This window comes from Macrobrachium rosenbergii, chromosome 50, assembly GCF_040412425.1.
Source record: "Macrobrachium rosenbergii isolate ZJJX-2024 chromosome 50, ASM4041242v1, whole genome shotgun sequence".
NCBI lineage: Eukaryota > Metazoa > Arthropoda > Malacostraca > Decapoda > Palaemonidae > Macrobrachium > Macrobrachium rosenbergii.
In genome coordinates, this window is record NC_089790.1 from 15,447,501 (window position 1) to 15,471,500 (window position 24,000).

At 37.9% G+C, this 24,000-nt stretch overlaps 2 protein-coding genes across 4 annotated transcripts in view; one reads left to right on the forward strand and one right to left on the reverse strand.

Annotated features, from left to right (window-relative positions):
- LOC136832665 (acyl-CoA-binding domain-containing protein 5A-like) overlaps nt 1–24,000 on the forward strand; it is a 285,664-nt gene that overhangs the window by 23,560 nt on the left and 238,104 nt on the right. The window lies entirely within an intron of this gene.
- The window catches only part of LOC136832664 (inhibin beta B chain-like), a 155,560-nt gene continuing 141,818 nt past the window's right edge, over nt 10,259–24,000 (reverse strand). Inside the window, exons 2-3 of the mRNA XM_067093954.1 lie at nt 13,162–13,460; nt 10,259–11,044 (exon numbers count right to left, since the gene is read on the reverse strand). Coding sequence (XP_066950055.1) covers nt 10,415–11,044; nt 13,162–13,460 — 929 coding nt within the window. The 3' untranslated portion in view covers nt 10,259–10,414. The remainder of the gene's footprint in view (nt 11,045–13,161; nt 13,461–24,000) is intronic.

Sequence of the window (24,000 nt, forward strand, 5' to 3'; positions counted from 1 at the left end):
TTCTCTGTCTTTGAAGTTTTAGTATTGTCAAATTTAGACACTTAACAACTTACACAGTTTTCATACTTGACAGAGAATGAAAACTATTTGTACAAAATGTACGGAACACAAAATATAACCTGGCCAGTCAACCTGCTGGAATAGGGATCAGTCAGAATGACAGACCTATGGGTGACATTAGTGGCCAGGCTGGGATGGTGAGGAAATACATCACAGTATTTTGGTGATTCTGAGTCGGTTCAATAATAATGATGCTCCAAGGTTGGCAAAGTAAATAGCTCCTCATATTGTATATTAACTGAGGCTTTGCCTTTATTGTAGAGGGCTTTTAGATTGTAAAGGCATCCAGGATACCTTTTAAGGATCTAATATTTCAATGCCTACTCCTGATAGCTCCCTGGTGAGACAGAGGCTCTGCTTGTCATGGTAGTATCTGCTGATGGCACCATCTTGAAGGTGCCATGTTAACTGCCCTGATGTAAATAGTAAGATATGGATCACTTTCCTCTTTATAGTGGGAAAGTTTGTGTAACAGGTCCCTTGTGGTATCTATAGGGCCTTCCTTAGTACAGATACCTAGAAGAGTCCTCAGGGTTTCTTCTGGGATGATGTTGGGAAGGAAAGAACTTTTTTCATACCACTTCTTGATGATATCAATAGTTGTGGTGATTGGCATATTTTTGAAAAAGTACATGACATCAAGGAGAGCAATAATAACTCAAATGATTGCTGTGGATTAGCTCAAGTGTTGTAGAGTTGTTTCTGCTCAAGTGTTACGAATCGTCTTTGCTTTGTGAAAGGAAGGGATAGTGTCTGGCTAATCATAAGATGAAGTTGGTTCTCATATATTTAGCTAAGGGGTTAAAATTCCACACTATCTTGAGTTGTTTCTTGCCATTCTGACAGATATTGACTCCAGCAATGCCCAAAGATAGTAAGCTCTGTATTTGGGAACATGAGAAGCCTCTAAGAGAGGATTACACTGTCCTTATAATTAGCCAGGTTTGCACCCCAACCTTTTTTTCTGGAGAAGAGGGGCATATATTTTGATGCTATTCCTCACCTCCCTTCAGAACACTGGATCCTCCTCAGAGTTCCTTGAGCTCATATGCAGCAATGACTCCAGGGACATCATCACTTTCCTTGATGTTGAGTCCTTCTTTATGAATATACCTGTCAAGGAAATGTATGGAGATGCTTCTGTCCCTTCTATTACCATCATGGGATGAATTGAAGACGGTATTTGGTGAAAAGAAGCATCTCCAATACCAGCATCTACTGTCTATACGCTGACAGTATGTTAATGACGATTACCAAAGAAGACACCCTCCGCTGACTGGTGGACACATCTGAAGCCAAATCTGCAGTTTTCAGTAGAATTGGAGCTCTATAATTCCTCCCATTTTTAAATGGTCCTTTGTCTTTTATAGACCACTGTGAAAGTTGGTAGAAAGTCAGGAGTTGAAGGGGAAGAGGTCATCATTCTGGTGAGTGTCTAGAACTAGTAGTGGATACAGGACTCATAATTTAAACATGTAGGCTATATGCAGTGTGTCTGCGATTTATAATTGTTTTTCTGGGAAAGAAAATGGTCTACTAAGACTCTGTGTAGAAAATGAAACCTGGAATTTCAAGGGGTAACTATGAATTCCATAGGTAATAAACAAATATGCTCCATATTTTCAGTTTTACAGAGGAATTTGTCTTGCACACAGTACCTCAGAATGATGTCAGTAAAGAAATACAAGCACTTTCTCTTCCAAGGATTTGCTTTTGCCTTTATTTATCTAGTGCTGTTATTTTTGAAAATTTAATTCTTGGTGCTTTTCCTTTGAGCATAATTCAGCCCTGTGAAAAGGAAGCCAATATTTCCCCCCTTGCCAGTGGTTGTTGCTCTTCAGTAGGGTATCACTGATTTGTAAGAAAGTAAGAAGACATGAATATCTTGTTGAAGGTATGCTTGAGAGATTATGAGGAATCACGCTTGTGAAATTAGGCTGAGATATAAATTAATTTAATGTGGTCCCTCCTTTGTAATACTTAGTAGATCTTTGAGTGATGACCCTCTTGTTTCTGTGGGTGCTGACACTGGCTAGGCCTATGTTTGTTTGAGTCCAGTGTCTCTTAAATTGCAGACTTAACAGTTAATATCAGAGATACTGTCCTATACGTTTCCCTTGCATATGTTGGCACAGAGCCTGATCAGGAGTACCCTAAGAGGAGAGTCGATGTAGGCATATGCTATGCATACCATTTAATCATACATGTGAATTAGTGTATTTTTAGTAATAATAATAATAATAATAACTGAAGGGTATAATTGAAAGGAAACCACCGTGATACTCAAAAAGTCTTTATTTTAGGACCATATGACTTTACAACACCACCTTTTTTTTAAATACCAAATTTGAGCTTCTATAAACTGTTTGTCCTTTTAAATAAAAAAACTTAAAATAAATTGGTCATTAGCTCATTTTTACATGTGAGCTAAACAGCTATATACTGAATTTTGTTGAATATAAATCATAGATTTTTTATATATATATATTGTAGATAGTTGGAAAGCAGTGTCCATGTTTTTTTTTACCTTATGTAAAGAGATTCGAAATTGAGAATAAATTATGTACATGTCTGTTTTTTTTTTATTTATTTCATTTCCCCTCGAAAGCATCAACACCATTGCTAAATACAAATTCAGAACTTATATGCATCAAGTCAGAATTGTTATTTTATTTTATTTATTATTTTTTTGTATTTTTTATATTTTTTTTTGTATTGGCTATTTTGTAATGATGATTTATTTCTCTTTTTTTCCTCTTTACGAAATCCCTCAGACAAAAAGTGCAATTTCGAAGAAACAGTTTAAACGTGAAGCAATATTTCTTCTTTCTCCCTCACTTTTCTTTCACTAATATCTCCCGTTTGCGTTAATACTCACTCTCTATAAGGGGCCCATGAACTCCGCACTGCGTGGCCTTAAGTGGCCTCTTTAAATCCTTACGCTCGCTACAGGGCTAAGTATATTGGACCACTTTGTTTACATCTTAGAAAGGTGTTAGGAAATGTAAAAAGAAAAGTACTTTTCACCAGCTATAAATATTACCTTGAATATTTTTATGATTCGTGGAATATCATGGCATCAACGATATTGTTAAGCAGAAAAACAGCCATTTCAACTTCCTGTTTATGTTAATCAGTCAAAAATATTTATTATTATTCTTGAGGCAGAGAGCGATTACGACCAGTGATAGGTAGGACTGACTTAACTTCGTTGAAATTTGGTTTTTGGTCGTAAACTGATTAATGGGATGTGTAATTTAATTTCCCTGATCGTTATAGTTACGTTTTAATATCTAAAAGAGGTAATTACGAAATATACAGACGTTGGCATAACCTCAAGTGAATGATATTTTCTCCAGAGTAGCGTGGGAAAACTTTTACTAAGATTGTGTCTATATATATATATATATATATATATATATATATATATATATATATATATATATATATATATATATATATATATATATATATATATATATTATATATATATATATATATATATATATATATATATATATATATATATATATATATATATATATATATCATACTCGACCTGCATAACAAAATGTGTTCGTTCATGTTACTTTCAAAGATATTTATAGTATATGAACTTTAATGTTACTGGTTATACACGTTCATCATATTTTTATGAATAAAATATAGTCTTCAGTTGCACAGAACCACGTGATTTTAATGCAGTTTTTAGCGTTGCTTGTTATACTCTGAAACCTTTTGCATATAAACACATTCACGACGTAGGTACTGAATAATCACGGAATGTTGTATAATCATTAATATGTCTACTGAACTGCGCAACCGTTTCATCGTGTTATACGCTCGGAATCCACTTTCACTCTGCTATGTGGTAGTAAGTCATATCTCTGTTCATGTATACTCTCTCATTCCCACTCGCGAAATGATCTATAAAAGTTAACCATGATTTAAAAAAATACCTTTAATGATTACTAATGACAAGTAAACTATGTATAAATGCCTTTATCATTTTTTATTATCCTAAGACAGCGGGATGGAGATGAACAACGCTCAAATCCTATTTCGTTACGGTTTAAAGTACAGGGCAGTGATGTCCGTTACATTGCATTCGAGTTAACGAAATGATGTTATTTTAACGCACGCACGCACGCACGCACGCTTCTTGCAGACGCGCAGACACGCTCAGAATCCTTCTTGTTTTTTGCTGTGACTCGATATAAGCGGAAGTGTTTATTTGGGCCTTAATATGAAGTATTTTATTATTTTCAAAAGACTTTGATGCTTTCGAAATGATTATAAGGGTGATGGCAACAATTTTTTTTACCTGGTTGGTTGTGAAATGTAATTCGGGGTAAATTTGTTTTCTCTTTTGTTCAAACTATTTCAAGGAAGTAAAAAAAAGATTGTGGTAAAATTTGCTGGTTTTTGTAAATGGGAGGTTTACATATATATATATATATATATATATATATATATATATATATATATATATATATATATATATATATATATATATATATATATATATATATATATATATATATATATATATATATATATATATATATATATAAATTGTGAGAGTAGTTATCAGACATTAGTATCGTCGACGATGCAAATGTATCGTAGCGTATCGTCAGAGTGTATATAATGTTCTTTTGAGAAATTGCTTCGAGAAAAAATGATTTCTGTCAAAAGTTGTAAATTAAAAGTTGTAGGCAGACAGTAAACGAAGTAGCACTTAATATATGTTTACATGAGGGACTTGTATGTTGTTAATTATTTATCATCATTATTATTATCATTGTCACTATATCATCATCATAACATTATCATTATTATATCTTCATCATATCATTATCATTTTTTACATCATCATCATCATCATCATCATCGCATCTACAGTTACTTATTTAGTCCATCTCGTAGAAAGAGTTGCACAGACAATGATAAAAAAAAACTGGCTTTTGAAGCACAGACAGACACACAGACACACGCACACACGCACACACACATAGTACTTAACCATTTTTTTTATAACACTTCGCCATAATCATTTTTATTATACTCCTTACAATGAAAAAACGAATGAATATGAAAATAGTTATTTTTTCTTCTTATTAAAATAAATAACTTTTAAGAAATGATTCGTGTGTGGTAATAGTAGGCTGAAATTAAGTATCACATATAAGACGTTGTTTGAAATGATGTGAATAATCGCAGTTTAGGGAGTGGAGGGAAGATAGAAGGTTGATGATTGAGGAGGAGGAGGAGGAAGAAAGGAAGAAAGAAAGGAGGAGGAAAATCAGGAAGAAAAGACGAAACACGTTGAATGATGGAAGTAGAGGGGAGATGATAGACGGTTGATAATTGAGGAGGAGGAGGAGAAGGAGGAAGAAAGGAGAAAGGAGGAGGAAAAACAGGAAGAAAAGACGAAACGCTTTGAATGATGGAAGTAGAGGGGAGAAGATAGACCGTTGATAATTGAGGAGGAGGAAGAAAGGAGAAAGGAGGAGGAAAATCAGGAAGAAAAGACGAAACACGTTGAATGATGGAAGTAGAGGGGAGAAGATAGAATAGTTGATAATTGAGGAGGAGGAGGAGAAGGAGGAAGAAAAGGAGAAAGGAGGAGGAAAAACAGGAAGAAAAGACGAAACGCTTTGAATAATGGAAGTAGAGGGGAGAAGATAGACCGTTGATAATTGAGGAGGAGGAGGAGGAGAAGGAGGAAGAAAGGAGGAAAAACAGGAAGAAAAGCCGAAACGCGTTGAAAGATGCGAATGATCGCAAGTCTTGATACAAATACATCTTTGCCGTTTAGGAAGTAGAGAGGGAGAGAGATAGGTGGTTGATAATTGAGGAAAAAGGAAGAAGGAAGAAGAGGAAGAGAACAGGACGACAAGGAACAACAATTCTGTAGCTTAAGGATACGAAGGCGCGCTCCTAACCCAGATATACATTTGCTAAAAGGTAAACACACGCACACACAACTCAACAAAGAGCCATTAAGTCTAATAGATTATTAAGTAAACATTATTACTGTTAAAGTCAAAACGTGGGGAAATATTAATCTATTACTCTCTTATGTATCTTTTCGTAGTTCTGGTTTCTCTCTCTCTCTCTCTCTCTCTCTCTCTCTCTCTCTCTCTCTCTCTCTCTCTCTCTCTCTCTCTCTCAGCTTTTGAATGTGACAGGAGGAAGCTCTCTCTCTCTCTCTCTCTCTCTCTCTCTCTCTCTCTCTCTCTCTCTGGGACAGACTTCCTTCTCCTGTGTGTTCTGTTCACGTACAAGAGAACATTATAACAACAATAACAGAGAACACTGTTCAAAGTAGAATTGATAACGTGTGAACTTTATATATATATATATATATATATATATATATATATATATATATATATATATATATATATATATATATATATATATATATATATACTGAGTGTATGTTTGTGTACAGAATGTATACTGTTATGTGTAATATATAGTGTATACAGAATGCTTATACTGTAGGTGTTAATATACAGTTTATAAATCAGTAGCCTATATGTAAATTCATATGTTTTTATATATTTTATATAAATATGTGTAGGTATATATATATATATATATATATATATATATATATATATATATATATATATATATATATATATATATATATATATATATATAATTGCTTTAGGGACAGTTGATGACAACATAGACGCCCCAGTTTCAATTTCACGAAATTGCTTCATAATGACAACAACTGTCTTTAGATGTCCTTTGGCTGCTATCATTTGTTCTTGAGGATTGCCACGGGAGGGTTCAAATTGCCAGATTGCCAGATTACCGGCAACTTGACGGATTTGGAAGTGTATAAGTGAATATAAGTATGCCCGAGTTCTTAGGGTGACTTGACTCGACAGCTCCCCCATGACTGAAGATCCTAATTTCTCGTTCACTCGACAACTTTGCAATGGTATTATTTAATTTACACCGTATTTCTTTCTCTTAATGTATTTTTTCGACAATTTCTATCGCCACGCGCCACACAAAAACAATCTGCGGGAATGTAAAATTAATTTCAATGTTATTTTAATTTTTTTTTCCAGAAAAATTCACAATTTCCTCGATTTTTTAGAAAACGAGATATTTGCGAGAGTATTTTCTATCTTTTTTCCTGTTGTATTTTATCCACGATGAAAGAAACCATGTAGCCAAAAATTTCTTTACTGATGATAATGGAATGTTAAATTATTCTGCCCAGGGGCAAGATGGAGTGGAATGTCTGGTGGGGAAGTGGTGTGTTTGTGTGGTTGGAGAGTCAGCTGTTCACATTAACTATTGGTACACCTTTTAGCACCAAGGGGTGTATGTATACTCACTGTCTTGTGCAAATAGCGACACCTAGATTGAGTACAGACACGAATCTACACACAAACACAAACACACACACAAACGCGCTCACACGCACGCAAGCACTTGATCTCACGCAGCTTAGACCTAGGCGTATCTTCATTGCTTCGTATTGACGTCATCATCATTTGTATTAGAATTATTATTAATTGTTATTGTTAATAGTATCGTTATTCTATTAGTTACTATCACACGTAGGCTGAAGACTTGAAGTAGTAGAGGGGTGGGGGGGAGGGAAGGGATGGGTGAAGGGAGGATTAGAAATTGTGGCCTTGAGGAGTGGAGAGTTGTAGAAGCCTGGCACTTTTCGGTGAAGATAACTGTTTTTTTAGTACTATCAGGACACTTAGCAACAGTATTTTTCCAATTTCCAGTCTTATTTTCCTCATTTATCTTCCCCTTTTTCTTCTTACTCTTCTTCTCCTTTTGCTCTTCCTTCTCTTCCATTCCTGAATCTTCCCACCCTTCTCCTCCTCTTGTTGCAAATTCTTGGGAGAGAGGAGAAGAAGAAGAAGAAGAAGAGCCGCGTTTGTTTTGGTCCTACGAATGCTCGCGTCAGAGGGGACCTTCCCTTAGACCTATGCACCAAGGGGGAACTTGATGAGCGACGTTGCCGTTGATTATCGCGCCCTGTTCGTGTCCTTTTTATCATAAACCAGTTTTCTAAGGTCGTCCTTAACACTAGAATAACATAGGAATGAAGTTTCACTGATCTTATGGCGACAAGCTCTGCCGTGGATTCGTGGACTGCCCAGTTAACTTAGCGTCTGGTTGGTGGAATGAAGATCAGTGGTTCCACTCTTGTATTTCGGGACCACTTGGCAGAAGAAAGCACCACCTCTTAGTAGAGATAAGAAGACACTTACGCACTAATAAGGGCTTGCATGCCTATGTCTATGGCACACTGCTGTAGCCTAGAGATACTCAGAAATGTGTTTATTTCTTTCCACAACTTCCTTCGGGGAGGATAGCGCTCACGCAGTTTAACAGCCTTTTAGTAAAGATTATTCACGCATTAGAAGATGACGATGACGATGACGATGATGACGATGACGATGAAAGAACCGTTCGGTTTTCATGTATAATGTTCACAGCTTTCATTTTTTCCATTTTTTTAATTTTTTTGTATTTATTTTTCGTTTACAGTCTAGAACACCTCATCATGATCAGTCTCACAGCCAGCATATCTATATATAATTACATAATCTCTTTATTATTATTTTTATTATTATATCGAATATCGAATGGCTGGGTTCACTTGGTTAAATATTTCACATTAGCTAACCGGGGGAATCACAATAACAGTATCTAAAAACACCATATTTTTTTTTATAAATCTGAAGAACGTAATAACACTTGCGACAAATTGCCGTCCTCTTGAGTACATGTGTGGGGTGCCCTGTGGAAACAGCGTGTTTGTATGTATATATGTATATATATATATATATATATATATATATATATATATATATATATATATATATATATATATATATATATATATATATATTCTCTTTTTAATCATCCGGCTTTCCCAAAGGGCACGAGGGCGAAAGCTGGGAGGATGTATGTTCCAGTGGACGAGTGGAAAAGGGGATGACTTCGATGATGACAAGGTTAGAAGTAAGAAGGAGTAGGAGGGGGAGGAGGAAAGGGTGTCTCGTAGGGTGGGTGTTTGGGACCTAAGAGGTTTGGGGTGGTACAAGGTGGGTTTCCGGGACCTTTAGCAGAGAGATGGTACGGCGCAGGCGCACGTGGACGTGGGGGGAAAAGGAGGAGGGGACTCTCAGGGTGGGCGTCTGGGATCCTGGAGGTTTGGGGTGGTACTACAGGTGGGTTTCCGGGACCTTTAGCAGAGAGATGGCACGGCGCAGGCGCACGTGGACGTGGGGAAAGAGTCGATGCTGCTGCTGCTGCTGTTTGCTACTAATCTTTGTGTGTGTGTGTGTGTGTGTGTATGTGTGTGTTACAGGAGAGAGAGAGAGATGCCGGAAACGAAGCTCTTTGACCTTAAATGCAGAGGGGTCGACGCGGCGTGACCCAGACATAGAGAGTTGAACCAGGCAGACACTGCGTGAGTATTATAACATCATGGGCGGACATGGGGCGTGTGAACACAGGCTGGTGGGCGGAGACAGTCACTTGGGCGCAGGCTGAGCAGCAGGCTATATAGCGAGGGGCATCATCATATATCCAATGGAAGGGTATGTAGAGGGGGGCTGTAGCGGTGGGCAGGGGGCAGTGAATTCACACTAACAGTGGGGGCCAGCAGCCGTAAGGTTTATCATTTGAAGGCAGGGTAGACAGACCATCGCCTCAGACACTCGCTGACAAAATGATTTTCAATCCTTTTTTTGTGGGGGTTATATTTTTTGCTATTTTATTTGCTGTGGGGATTGTGGGGGGAAGTGTGGGGTGGGGGTGGGAAAGAGCTGGGGCTGGGGAAAGTGAGAATGATTCCCTCTGACTTCACCATGAAACACTGCACGAGGAATTATTTATTTATTTATTTTTTTTGCGTTTTTATTTCTGTCGATGCCAAAAGAGATGGCACACTGTTTGCTAGCGGACTACTTACTGCTGCCACCACGTCGGGTGCACACATTATACAGTCTGTACAACGAGAACAACAATAACAACACAACGACAACTTGGCTTAAAGATATGATCACAGATCAGACTATATCCAGAGTTCGTTCCTGGCGGGAACACTTTTTGGCGCCCGAGCGAGGCGAGAGACTCCGGCGGGCGCACCAATCACAGTCAACCATCACACATGCGGCTTTAGTAAAACATATTTATTCTTTCTTTTTATATATTTTTTTTACTTATTTATTTATGTATTTCTTTTTTGGTTGGGGAGGGAATAGTTATGAAATCCATTTTTATATTTGTTTTTTGTTCTTTTTTTGTTTTGTTTAAGTTTCCTCCGATCCTACGCTGAAGCCGCTGGTTACGAACACCCGCATTCCTCTACCACCATGCGAGGCACATCGCGCTTAATGATGTTCGAGTACTCGTCTTGATATATGAGGGACATGGGCGAGAGCTTAGTGGGTGCACAGCACGGTGTGAGGGCCCCTGCCGGCAGATGCCGACGAAACTCTTCCATGACATTGGAATGGAAATAGGGGAAACTGTCTGGTGTCCTGTATACACTGGAACACGAGCCTTTGCAGTAGTTGGCGTTGTACCCACTGGGCGCTATGATCCAGTCGTCCCAGCCAAGGTCTCTGAACGAGATAAAGAGATTCTCCTTGCAGCACAACTGGGTGTTTTTATCACATTGGAGGGCGCGTCGCGAGAGACGCCTAGAGGGCGTGGGCGCTGTGTGCACCACGAGGAAGGGGAGGTGGGATGCCTCCATGCGACGGGAGCCCGGCTTGTGAGCGCCCTTGTGCTTGCGAGCCGTGAACAGCTCGGCTTTCAGCTCCCCGCCGCAGCTGCTGCAGTCCACCAGCAGCCGGAGGCGCTCCCCGGGCCTCGTGAACCACTTTTGCACGGCTTGGGTCACGTCCAGGCGGCGCCACCCCACCCAGGTGGCTGTCACTTCGTGGGAAGCTATCATCTTGGCACCCGTGTTCTGGAAAAGGAAGGGCCATCTTAGACACTGCTTGGCTGATGAATCATGCACTTAAAACTTACTTAAACTACTTAATATACGAAAAGTTATCAAACAGGCTTCTGAAATTCCACACATACAGTAACATCATACGAATAGCTGACACCTCAGATCTTAGAAATGAAGGAACATCTTTAAGACTCTTAACACGATACCACATTTTCAGGAGGCAAGGCAAATTGTAAATGATTTGGGCTCTCTAGGTGTTGTTGTCGAACAGAATGTATCCTAAGGAAGTGTCAGAGGAAATACAGATAAATATTTAAGGGTTCTATTTTCTGCATGTTCACGAATTTAGACTTTTTAAGTTCGTCTACTACAGGAAGGTTGGTAGTTAAACCTGGAGGAGGCACAGAAGGTGAATTATTGGCCAAAATGAGATAGAAGTTTTAGGAATTTCACAAACTATGCACAGTAGAATGGATCAGATGCTATACTGTCTTATAAAAAAGGTAAAGATATAAAAATGTGAAGGGCAGTGGGCCAGCAGAATCTTGTATGGCCAAGAGTAAATACTCGTAAACATCTGTAAGGTCGGGAAGACGATCCAGCTTATCGTTGACTTGTTGACAACATGCCGACAACTAACGAAAGGAGGGAGGGGGGACACTCAAGTGAGTTCAGTGTAGCTTTTGAACGATAGATGTTTATACATATATATATATATATATATATATATATATATATATATATATATATATATATATATATATATATATATATATATATATATATATATGTATATATATATGAATTCCTGAAGCCGTAAGTGCTCTTGAAAAATTATCATTGAATTCGGGACGCTCTTTTAAAATTGATTTTACTGAGCAGTAAATCGTGCCATGTAGATACAAAGAAGCAAGGGTTTTTAAGATGGAATTCGTACTGCAGCCTTTTTGTATTACGCGTGGTTAATGATTGATTAACGAAATACATTTCTTATTAGAATAATGATAAAAAACTCTCCATTTTCAGTACACATTACTCTTCCCCTCGGAAGTGGATACGACGCGCGAAAGAAATCGTACTTCTTTTCACGAGAAAAACCCCTTTGTGAAACTGCCGTTACGTGATGTACGAGGCCCTTAATAAACTGAATCACCAATTGCACGAGTCTCTTCTCGATTTATATCCTCCGCTGGCAGAAATTCAGCATCTTTAATGGCTCTCAACAACGATACATTTTCCACTGTTTGATTCAGCACATAGTTATTTACCGAGACAGTTATTTTCCTTTATCTTAAGGTCTCTGTTCATGCGATATAGCCTTTCTCGCCTTCCTGTGTTCTTCAGTGTCTCGCTACCAAATCTGCTTTGAAAGTTGCATTCTTATTTGCTTGTCCTCATGTCATAAATACTTGTTTAGGATTACAGTGGATATCTCAGTTATTCAATATACTTTCATTCTTTTCGTTTAGAAATACAAGACGAAAGTCCTGTGATATCTGGGACACAGTAGAATGTGGGTCTACAGCTGCAAAGGGGTTGGAAACTAGTCTTGTGTTCCTTATCCCATGAGGAAATTGAAGAAGACTCAAAACGAACTTTGGCTTCTTATGGACTAAGGACTGCTGTCAAATTAATGACTAATGATCAACCTTGATTTGAGGAAAGCATTGTTAGGGGGTCTTAACCTGGTGGTCCTCTAAGATTTTGCTGTTTAGTGTTGCAGATGAAGTGATTATTAGTCTTAAGATATTACAGCAGTGTGCCGATGATGCTACTCTTGTAGAAAGTAATTAGAAGATTTTGTAATGAAAGTGAAGCTTACTTTGGAATGTGAGGAAGGGTGAGTGATTGTTTTGAGATGACTGATATTCCTGTATTGACAGAAGTTCCAGAAAGAGCAGGAGTCAATAGTGGACGGACAGACAGACAGAGAAAGAGAATAGTGCAGTAGTGTGCAGATGATACTACTCTTGTAGAGAGCAAAGCGTGTCAGAATGTAAGGAAGTTTGAGTGATTGCTTAGGGATGGTTGATATTTCTGTGTTGACATGATTTCTGGGAAGGACAGGAGTCGGTGGTGAATAGAGAAAAGACAAACTGTCAGGGAAGGAGAAAAATGAAAAGTCTTACCACGGGAATAGAAGACGACCTCGATCTCGACGATCCCTTCCTGACTCCGTCGTCAGGTGGCACTCGAAACACCCACAGCATAGTTCTCGTCCGCGTTGGTGACGCCGACGACGAAGACGACGAAGAGGAGGAAGAGGAAGAAGAGGAGGACGAAGAGGAAAACGCCTGCTCATGGTGTCTCGATGCGCCCGATGGCCTACTGAAGTAGACCCACAGTTTGGCCTCCGTCACGCGCAGGGATCCGACGTCGGCATCGCTTTGCGTGAACTCCAGGAGGGTGTGGTTGTTCAGTGGGGGACCTGTTGACGAGAGGCGATTGTTAGCAGACGTGACGACACATAACTAGACAGATAAATAAATAAATAAACAGATACACACATAATTCGCATAATTCTTCCTGATGGTGAGGACTGTCCAGAACTCTGTGAACAAGCACATGCAAACATTCACACAGACGGAAACCAGGAACCAGCATCATAGATATTAGCGACTGGGGCCCGAGTGGCGACACACTATCACATGGGAGAGGAAGTAAGGAAGGAATAAAGAAGGAAGGAAGAAAGGAAGATAGAGACGCCGGTTGGAGAGAGAGAGAGAGTGGGAGGGGGGGGGGGCGAAAAATCGCCCCTCCGTACTGGTCACTTTTTGGTCAGAGTTATAAAACGCCTCTTTTAAGAGATGCACCGTCTGAGAAAACTATGGTAGTTGGTCTCTCTCTCTCTCTCTCTCTCTCTCTCTCTCTCTCTCTCTCTCTCTCTCTCTCTCTCTCTGTGGGTGGTGGCAGCAGAAGGGGAAGACAGCCAGAGTGGTAGACGTGTGAGAGTCTTAGGGAGTGAAATAGTTATAGTTCTTGGAGTAGGTGGGGAGTTTGAAGGAGTAATCTTGATGTAGTGGTATACAAGTGAGATTATGGAGTAGCAGGTTGAGTAGATGTCCCATGGCTGGAGAGTTTCTTGTTTAGGGTAGGACGGGAAAGAGGAAAGTCACCAGACGTCCTCTATTGATGTTTATAGATCATGGCCTACTCGCCACTGGGAGACCTTGATCGCTCACGTCATTTGTTTTTTAAGCCTTTTTTGGTTTCTAAATCTAGGTGTCATGTCTCCAGATGTTATGTCTGTGATATTTGATCTAATGTACGGCCAAGTGAGCTTTTAAAATATATATATATTGTTTTATTATTTTTTATGGAGAAGCTTTAGCCATAAACAGAGAAATTAGCATTGGTGCCTTGCAGGCTATTACCTGAAAACATTTCGAAGATAGATGACTGTTTCAAGTGAGAATTCTATCCAGTAGTTTTTTCTGTTTTTGTTGACTTTAGCATTGCTTCATAAAGTAAGATTTTTATTATATTAATAGTATTATATGTAGTTCAGCTGATTATTCATATGTATTTTTTATAGATTTTTATACATATTGAAGGGGTATTTAGCGAAAAACCCAAGTTTTAAAATGTGGAAATCTACGGGATCTCCCAGCCTTGTTTCACTTACTTTCACTCCATATTAAAAAAATGTGTGATAATTATTATACTTCCTTAAGTCATGTTATCTCTTATTTGTGTGATAATTATATTCTCTTAAGTCATGTTATCCATGGCTACTTTCTCTCTCTCTCTCTCTCTCTCTCTCTCTCTCTCTCTCTCTCTCTCTCTCTCTCTCTCTCTCTCAGGCATTCGTTTCATCTGAAGGTATATGAATGAATTACTAGGGTAATATAGCAATTGAAATGATTAGTTAGCTTTTTGAAATAAAAAGGATTTTGTTACCTGATATAAGCATAGTTTGAGGAAATTTTTAGATAAGAGATATTAAGTTTATTCAATTAAATTTTAAAAGATTAAACTAGAAGTAATGAATAATCTTTTTGCTAGAGTTTGGATTCTAAGACAAAATCCAGCTCAGTATAAGCCATTTATTTTGAGTTGCCGAAGGTATCCTCAGTACGCTTTTCCTCACAGTCCTATTCCTGTGAGGAAAACAATACCTCACGAGGAATGCGGAATCCCACAATTCCCCATGTGCTCAACTTTCAATGTCACTCAGTGCCTCTTCGTTATATTTAATTTTCCTCTATCGGGGATTTCATATTTTGCTTTAGTTGATTACCTCCTCCTCCTCCTCCTCCTCCTCCTCCTCCTCCTCCTCCTCCTCCTCCCTCCTCCTCCTCCTCCTCCTCCTCCTCCTCCTCCTCCTCCTCCCCGTCAGTTCCTGTCCTCGGAACCTCATAAACCTTTTGTGTTACTGCTGGACGAGATAGCGTTAACATGGATCACCGTCAAGTTTCAGGGAACCAGTTAAGGATGCTGCTATGGGTCTCTCTCTCTCTCTCTCTCTCTCTCTCTCTCTCTCTCTCTCTCTCTCTCTCTCTCTCTCATGGACTTAGATTAGGGATGTTTTGGGGAGGGAGTTGGGGAAGGATGAAGTCATGCACTTTCCTATTTCCCCTACCCTTGTCCCCACTATCCTCCTCCTCCTCCTCCTCCGCCTTATTTTCTTATTATGCACTTCCCCTTCCCCTACCATTTTCCTCACTATGCTTTTCCTCCTCCTCCTCCTCCTCCTCCTCCTCCTCCTCCTCCTCCTCCTCCTCCTCCTCCTCCTCCTCCTCCTCCTCCTCCTCCTCCTCCTCCTCCTCCTCCTCCTCCTCTTCTTCTTCTTGGGATGGAAGCGATTTAGATATCCATTTTTGATTGGCCTCTTCCAAGTTGGGATTCTTTGACTGATCGAGTGATAGAGGTTCGATAAGAGTCTCTTCCCCTTCCCTCTCCTGCCCCCTCCCCCTCACCCTCCCCTTTTCTCCACGGGTCAGACGGAGAGGCTAGTTTTGTGTGTGTGTGTGTCTGCGTTTAGGTAACGTCGACTCTTTCTGTTGATCTACTTTTGTACCGGCGTTATATATATATATATATATATATATATATATATATATATATATATATATATATATATATATATATATATATATATATATATATATATATATATATATATATATATATATATATATATATATATATATAATATAATATCCATCTCTGATTATATTTACATCATGGAATTGACCTGTGAGTCTTCCCAAGCAACTGCATATTGGAATAAAAACTAATGTTATCCCACGTCCAAAACTTGAGTGCCTCATATTTTCTTTAAAAAAAATTTACCACTGCATTGAATTTTATTTTTTTTTTTTATCCTTTCAAGCCTAACGACAGTCTCCGGAAACTAGCTTCCGGAAGTCCGAAATGGTTTTATTTCTAATTAACCTTTTTAGTTTATTCATATCTGTGGTCACCAGGTAGTTGGTCCACCAGAGTCCGCTTTTTTTTTTTTTTCTATTTTCTGAAGTGGAAAAAGCATTGCCTTAACTCGCTTTGGGAACGATGCGTGAGAGAGAGAGAGAGAGAGAGAGAGAGAGAGTTGTCAGTTACTTTAGATTTATGAAAAGGGCTTTGTGAATTTGCTAAGTGAGAGAGAGAGAGAGAGAGAGAGAGAGAGAAATATAAAAAAGTTGTCAGTTACTTTAGATTTATAAATAGGGCTTTGTGAATTTTGTGTGTGTGTGTGTGTGTGAAATGAGAGAGAGAGAGAGAGAGAGAGAGAGAGAGAGAGAGAGAGAGAGAGAGAGAGAGAATATAAAAGTTATTTACTGAAGATTTATAAAAAAGGCAGTTGTGAATTTGGAGAGAGAGAGAGAGAGAGAGAGAGAGAGAGAGAGAGAGAGAGAGAGAGAGAGAGAGAGAGAGAGATTTGGCTTCCGTTTGCCACGTGGTGCCAAGTTGTAAAGGTCAGTGAGAAAATATTAAACATTTGATTGTGTTTTATGACTTCACTTATTATTCATCTCTGTTCATCGGGATTATTATTCATTTTCCCTTTCCAAGAAGGGCAGGTTTAGTTTCCATGACGACGTTCTTAGGATGTAGAGCAAAAAGGATTTTTGATAGTTACTGATGTAGGTTAGAAGGGAATGTATACGTATATGTATATATATATATATATATATATATATATATATATATATATATATATATATGTGTGTGTGTGTGTGTGTGTGTGTGTGTGTGTGTGTGAATATATACATACATATATATTCACACATGTATATATATAATATATATATATATTTATACATACATACATACATACTGTACACTTACATACATATAAAAGCCTAAACCCTTCCAGTTTCTCACCAAGGCTTTAGGGATGAGATTGCGAGACCCACTCCTTGACCATGATCACACCTGATGGTAGTACCCATTTACATCCCAGTGGACTAGCAGATATTAGGCCGGGACCAATTTCCCCCCCCCCTCCCCCACCAACGACATTGGTAAATGTTAGGAATGTAGGAATTTAGGAAAATGTCAGCAGTCTAATTAAAGTCTGTTTGCCATATCCTTGTTCTAGGATATTAGTCCAAAGGATATTTTACCCAAGGATGAGGCAGGATTCGTCACTTTGCCGTAGGATTAGAAGAAGAAGGATCATAGACCAGATTCCTTACTTATGCATGAGGAGAAGGACGAAATATCCTTGAAAAATTACCAAGAAGAAGAAGATTAGACCGTATCCGTTATCCCCTTCATCAGTCTAATTTTTTTTAGTCTTTGACCCAGAAGAAGAAGAAGAGGAAGAAGAAGAAGAAGAGGGAGAAGGAGAAGGAGAAGAAGAAGAAGAATGAGGAGGATGAGGAGGAGGGGGAAGAGGAGAAGGAGAATGAGAAGGAGAAAGAGAAGAAAAAGATAGCTAGTGTTGGAGGTGAGGTAAGCAAGATATTCCACAGACCCCCTGTTTATAGTCCTAGACTCAGGCTCTGACTCAGAAGGAGAAGAAGAAAAAGAAGGAGACGAAGAAGTAGAAGACGAAGAAGTAGTAGAAGAAGAAGGAGAAGGAGAAGGAGGAGATACTTAGTGGTGGAGGAGGAGGAGGAGGAGGAGGTGATATCGCTGGGCTCTAAAGCCGATGGAGGCATCCAGATCAATTCACCTGCAAAGTAAGCGGGTGGGAGCTTGCGAATATTGCATAAGTTAAAGCCAGAGACAGTAGTTGGCGAGGTTGGAGTAGGTCATCCCTGCTCCTGGCTCCAGGCTCCAGGCTCCTGTTCCTGTTGTTCCTGCTGCTTTGGAGCTTCGTTCTTGCTCCTTGTGGGTGTTGGGTATCTCTGTCGGTTACGGAGACGCTTTGGTGAAAGTTTAAGTTCACTGGATGAGCTTGACTTCTTGGGGGCAATGCGTTTATGTATGTATACATTGTGCGTGGGTGTGTATCCGGCATTTGTTGTTTACTTGTGCGTTTGTGTGTGGTATTTTACATACACACATACAGACACACACACACACACACATATATATACATGAAATTTTTAATCACACCGTGATTTATATACAATCATGAAGCTACAAATGTCGTTTAATATCAAATTCACGCTACCTCGAGTATCTCCGATGGAGAATTATCACCGAAGGGAATTTATATAAGTGATAAATGTACCACTGGGACGCGAACCCTTGACATGGACCCATGCGACTCCAGTGGACGTTACCACCGGGCGGTGGTAACGTCCACTGGAGTCGTTGTTTGGTCCATGTCAAGGGTTCGCGTCCCAGTGGTACCTGTTCATTTATCACTTATATAAATTCCCCTTCGGTGATAATTCTCCATCGGAGATGCTCGAGGTAGCGTGAATTTGATATTAAAACGACATTTTACTTCATGATTATATATATATATATATATATATATATATATATATATATATATATATATATATATATATATATATATATATATATATATATATATATATATATATATATATATATGTGTGTGTGTGTGTGTGTGTGCGTGTGTGTGTACATATATATATTTTTTTTTCACGTGGTCTGTGACCTGTGCTAAATTAGTATTAGGGTTCAGAACATTTGTTCATGTCAAATTTGACTGTAATTGTTCCTTTTAACGATTGTACGGTATTTATTTATTATATGAATGTATATACTGTACATATATATATATTTTTTTATCAGGGAATAATTGTACGTTAATCTAAACCCTTAGAAAATTCACTTTTCCTCTGGTCAGTGAGTTTGCTGACATTAGGTTTATAGCAATTTATAGCTAACATTAGCTGTATAGCAATTTATAGCTAACATTAGCTTTATAGCAATTTATAGCTAACATTAGCTTTATAGCAATTTATAGCTAACATGGCTTTATAGCAATTTACAGCTAGCATTAGTTTCATAGCAATTTATAGCTAACATTAGGTTTACAGCATTTCTCATTATAACAAATTCGGTGGAGAATGTACCAGCTATTGGAGAACCTTAGAGTGATAAATGTAATTTTCCCAGAAGGCATACTTAATGAATCATGGAATGGGAATTACGTAATAATTACAAATGATCTGTGCCTTAGTAAAACGCAAGCAGTATTATCCTTACCTTCTTACTAACCCCTAATCTGTGGAAAACTTAACTTATATCATTCACGCCTCATTATTCCTCAGAAACTTTCGTTTCTGCAAAAAAGGAATCAAGAGAATTTAGAGGAAGGTCGAAGGAAAATAGCGTTAGGATTGACAAGACTTGGCTCGATGATTTAAGTGGGCTTTTAAATGTATTTCAGAATAAGCTTAGGTAACATGCTGCAATGTTTGTTTGCAGTACTAGGAGACCATTTAAAAGATTTCATTTCAATTTTTAGATTTCTGTAAAAGAAAACTATCGTGCTGGCTTTGTCTGTCCGTGCGCACTTTTTCTGTCTACTGAGGCTAGAGGGCTGCAAACTGGTATGTTGAGCATCCTCCCTCCAATCACCAAACTTTCCAATTGCAGCCATCTAGCCTCGGTAGTTTTGATTTTATTTGAGATTAAAGTTAGCCGTGATCGTGCATCTGGCAACAATATAGGACAGGCTACCACCGGCCCGTGGTTAAAGTTTCATAGGCCGCGGCTCACAGAGCATTATACCCAGACCACCGAAAGATAGATCTACTCTCGCTGGCCTTGATTATACGATGTGCAGAAAACTCGATTGCACCGAAGATAGTTCGGCGCATTTTTTACTTGTTATTTTTAGCATTCAATTGCTTTCCATATTAATTTGATATACGTTACGATACTGACGGTCGCCGTTAGATGTTTTGTTAAGGTTTTAAAAGTAAAAATGGTTTTGATCGACCGTAGTAAGCCACTGAAGACACGAGGGCCCTCTATGGTAAGATTGTATATAAGCCTGGTATGCGTACGTGAATCAATAACTTTAACGAAACTTCCTCCCCCTTAGCATTGAGAGTTGACAACAGACAGTAGCTACTTGTGGTGAGGAAACTGATGAAATAGCAAGTGTGCTCAAGTTAAGATGAAAGAAAAAAAAATGTTTGGCATCCAGCTGCTCTCTCTCTCTCTCTCTCTCTCTCTCTCTCTCTCTCTCTCTCTCTCTCTCTCTCTCTGAAGCCAGCGGAGTTGCCGGCCCTAGTCCAGACATGTTGGCGCCGAAGGAGCGCCCCCTTCTCTCTCTCTCTCTCTCTCTCTCTCTCTCTCTCTCTCTCTCTCTCTCTCTCTCTCTCTCTCTCTCTATTGATCTGTATGAACGTTGTCTTAATGTTATTAAATTTGATGCTTGTAGATGGTGTTAGCCAAAACGAATATCTGTCGTCGCAAACATCATGGTCAGCTTATTTCTTAAACTGGCTTCAGATGGCGGCGGCGGTAGTAGGATTCTGCTTGTGTGTGTGTGTGTGTTTGTGTGTGTGCGTTTGTGTGTCTGTTTTTTTCCCTCCAAGGTCTTCTTCCAGCGTGAGTCATACACGAACCTCGCTGGAAGAGCTGGATTTCCAGTTTTCCAGTATCCGTTATTTTTCCAGTGTTCTTGATTTCCCCTTTTTAATATTTAGGATGTATCTTGGGGAAGGGTTTGTGCATGGGCGAAAAGAATGCCTTCGTGTGCCGTCGTTATTATTATTATTATTATTATTATTATTATTATTATTATTATTATTATTATTATTATTATTATTATTACGATACATGTTTATTGGTGCCATTTTCATGTGGTTTGTAAGAGTTGTAGGTTATTATCAATAGATATTTATCAAGATATTGTCAATTGGTGAAGAAATCCACAATATTGTTAGTGTAAATATACATATATATATATATATATATATATATATATATATATATATATATATATATATATATATATATATATATGTATGTATGTATATATATACGCACACATATATATACAGTAAATATATATGTATATACATACACACACACACACACACACACACACATATATATATATATATATATATATATATATATATATATATATATATATATATATATATATATATATATATATATTGGATTTCTTCTTCATTTTAGTGACTAACGCGACTCTGAAATTTGCATAAATATTATGATAATAACGTATTATTAAAAGAAGTTCGTGGCCCTGTGGTGGGCTTGTTCCATATGAATACCTTTCATCTTCTGAATAATAATAATAATAATAATAATAATAATAATAATAATAATAATAATAGAGCATTGCATAACCACGTGTAAACCCATTGACGTGGGAAAGTTTTGGGGGGGAGGGGGTTAGTTAATAACGCTGAATGACTATCATGCGTCGAACGTTTTTTTTGCTCAGTTTCCAGATAAAAAAAATTTCAAGAAAAAACAGCTCGTCGGTTGTAATGACTCTCAGTGACTCTCGAAAGTTTTTTCAGCAAATTCCCGATAAAAATTGAACGAAAAAACTGCTTAACAACCGCAAGTGAGAAAAAACCTCAACAAAACAACCTCGTCGGTTGTAATGATTCTCAGTGACTCGAAAGTTTGTTTTCAGCAAATTCCTGATAAAAATACTTTACAACCGCAAGTTGGAGAAAAAACTTCAAGTGAACAACCTCGTCGGTTGTAATGATTCTCAGTGAACCTCTAAAAATTTTTTCAGCAAATTCCTGATATAAATTAAATGAAAAAAAACTACGTTATAACCGAAAGTTGGAGAAAAAAAAACTTCCATAAAAAAAAAGTCATCGGTCATAATGACTCAGTAACTCGAAAGCTTTTTCAGCAAATTCCTGATAAAAATCAAACGAAAAAGCTACTTTACAACCGCAAGTTGGAGAAAAAAATAAAAAAAAACGTCATCGGTTATAATGACTCAGTAACTCGAAAATTTTTTTCAGCAAATTCCTTATAAAAATTAAACGAAAAAACTACTTTACAACCGCAAGTTGGAAAAAAAAAACTTCAAGAAAGCAACCCCATCTATTACAGTAGCTCTCAATCGCCTAATAGACGGTAATTCTGGACGCCGTCGAAATCATTATCAAATGCAAAAGAAGACTTACAAAAGTGCATTTCTGCGGGGTTGACAAATGAAGCCTTAGGAGCGTCACAGACTTAACGTCACTTTTTTTTCCTCTCGTGAATTCCATCCGACTGGTCTGTCTGTCTGTCTGTGTGTCTGTCTGTGTGTGTGCTTTCCAGTCATTTTTTTGGGACGGTGTTTTCCGTCTAGAGGATTCTGCGTCCTTTTGAAACCGTTTTCTGTTCTTCTTCTTCTTCTTCTTCTTCTTCTTCTTCTTCTTCTTCTTCTTCTTCTTATTATTATTATTATTATTATTATTATTATTATTATTATTATTATTATTATTATTATTATTCCGAAGACGAACCCTATTCATATGGAACAGGCCCACAGGTGCCATTGAGTCCTTTTAATAATACATATTATTATTATTATTATTATTATTATTATTATTATTATTATTATTACACAGGTGCCATTGAGTCCTTTTAATAATACATATTATTATTATTATTATTATTATTATTATTATTATTATTATTATTATTATTATTATTATTATTATTATTATTATTATTCCGAAGACGAACCCTATTCGTATGGAACAAGCCCACCACAGGGGCCGCTGACTTGAAATTCAAGCTTCCAAAGAATATTATGGTGTTCATTCGAAAGAAGTAACAGAAAGTAATAACAAATACAGAAAACAGAAAAGAGATTATCTAATAGAAAAAAAATTAACAAATTAATAGATAAACGGCTAAAAATGTAAGTAAATTATAAAATACAAAGGAAAATTGGAATGCATTGCATCTTCGCTTGAATTTTTGAAGTGTTGCACAACTTCCTCAGGGAGACTGTTCCACAGTCCAAAGGTGTGAGGAATAAAGGACCTTTGGAACTGAGAAGCTCGACAGTGAGGCACATTTGCTGCACATCGTTGCTGCTATTCAACAAATCTGGTCGCTCTGGGCAGAGAGAGAGGACCAGGGATCAGTTGTGAGCGTGAAAGATCTCTGCTAGAATATAACTTCGAGGCTTTCAATTCATTTCAAGGAAAAGGTTCTTCGTTTTAGTCAAGTCTGTTCTTCTGTCAATCATGTTTAACTATTAATTAGGTACTCTTCAGAATTTGGTAGGTCTGGGAGCACTTGTTTTCGTTGCTGTTACTTATTACTTATTACACACACATGCACTCACATACATACACACTCACACACGTCTGTATCGTTTTAGGACTGCGTACAATGATCAGTGTGTCTCGTGTAGTTATAATTCTTACGCTCCTGTTTGTAAAGGTTCTGCAAGAATAGCAATTTCTTAATGGACTAGCTATCTATCTATCTATCTATCTGTGGGTCGATTTTGCTGGGTACAATTGCGAGAAAGAAGAGATAGGGAATTTATTTGATCAATGATTAGTTGAAGGCAAAGCGAAAATGCCCTTTCTTGTTAATCATTCAAAATCAAATACCAATAAAATTAGGACAAGTGA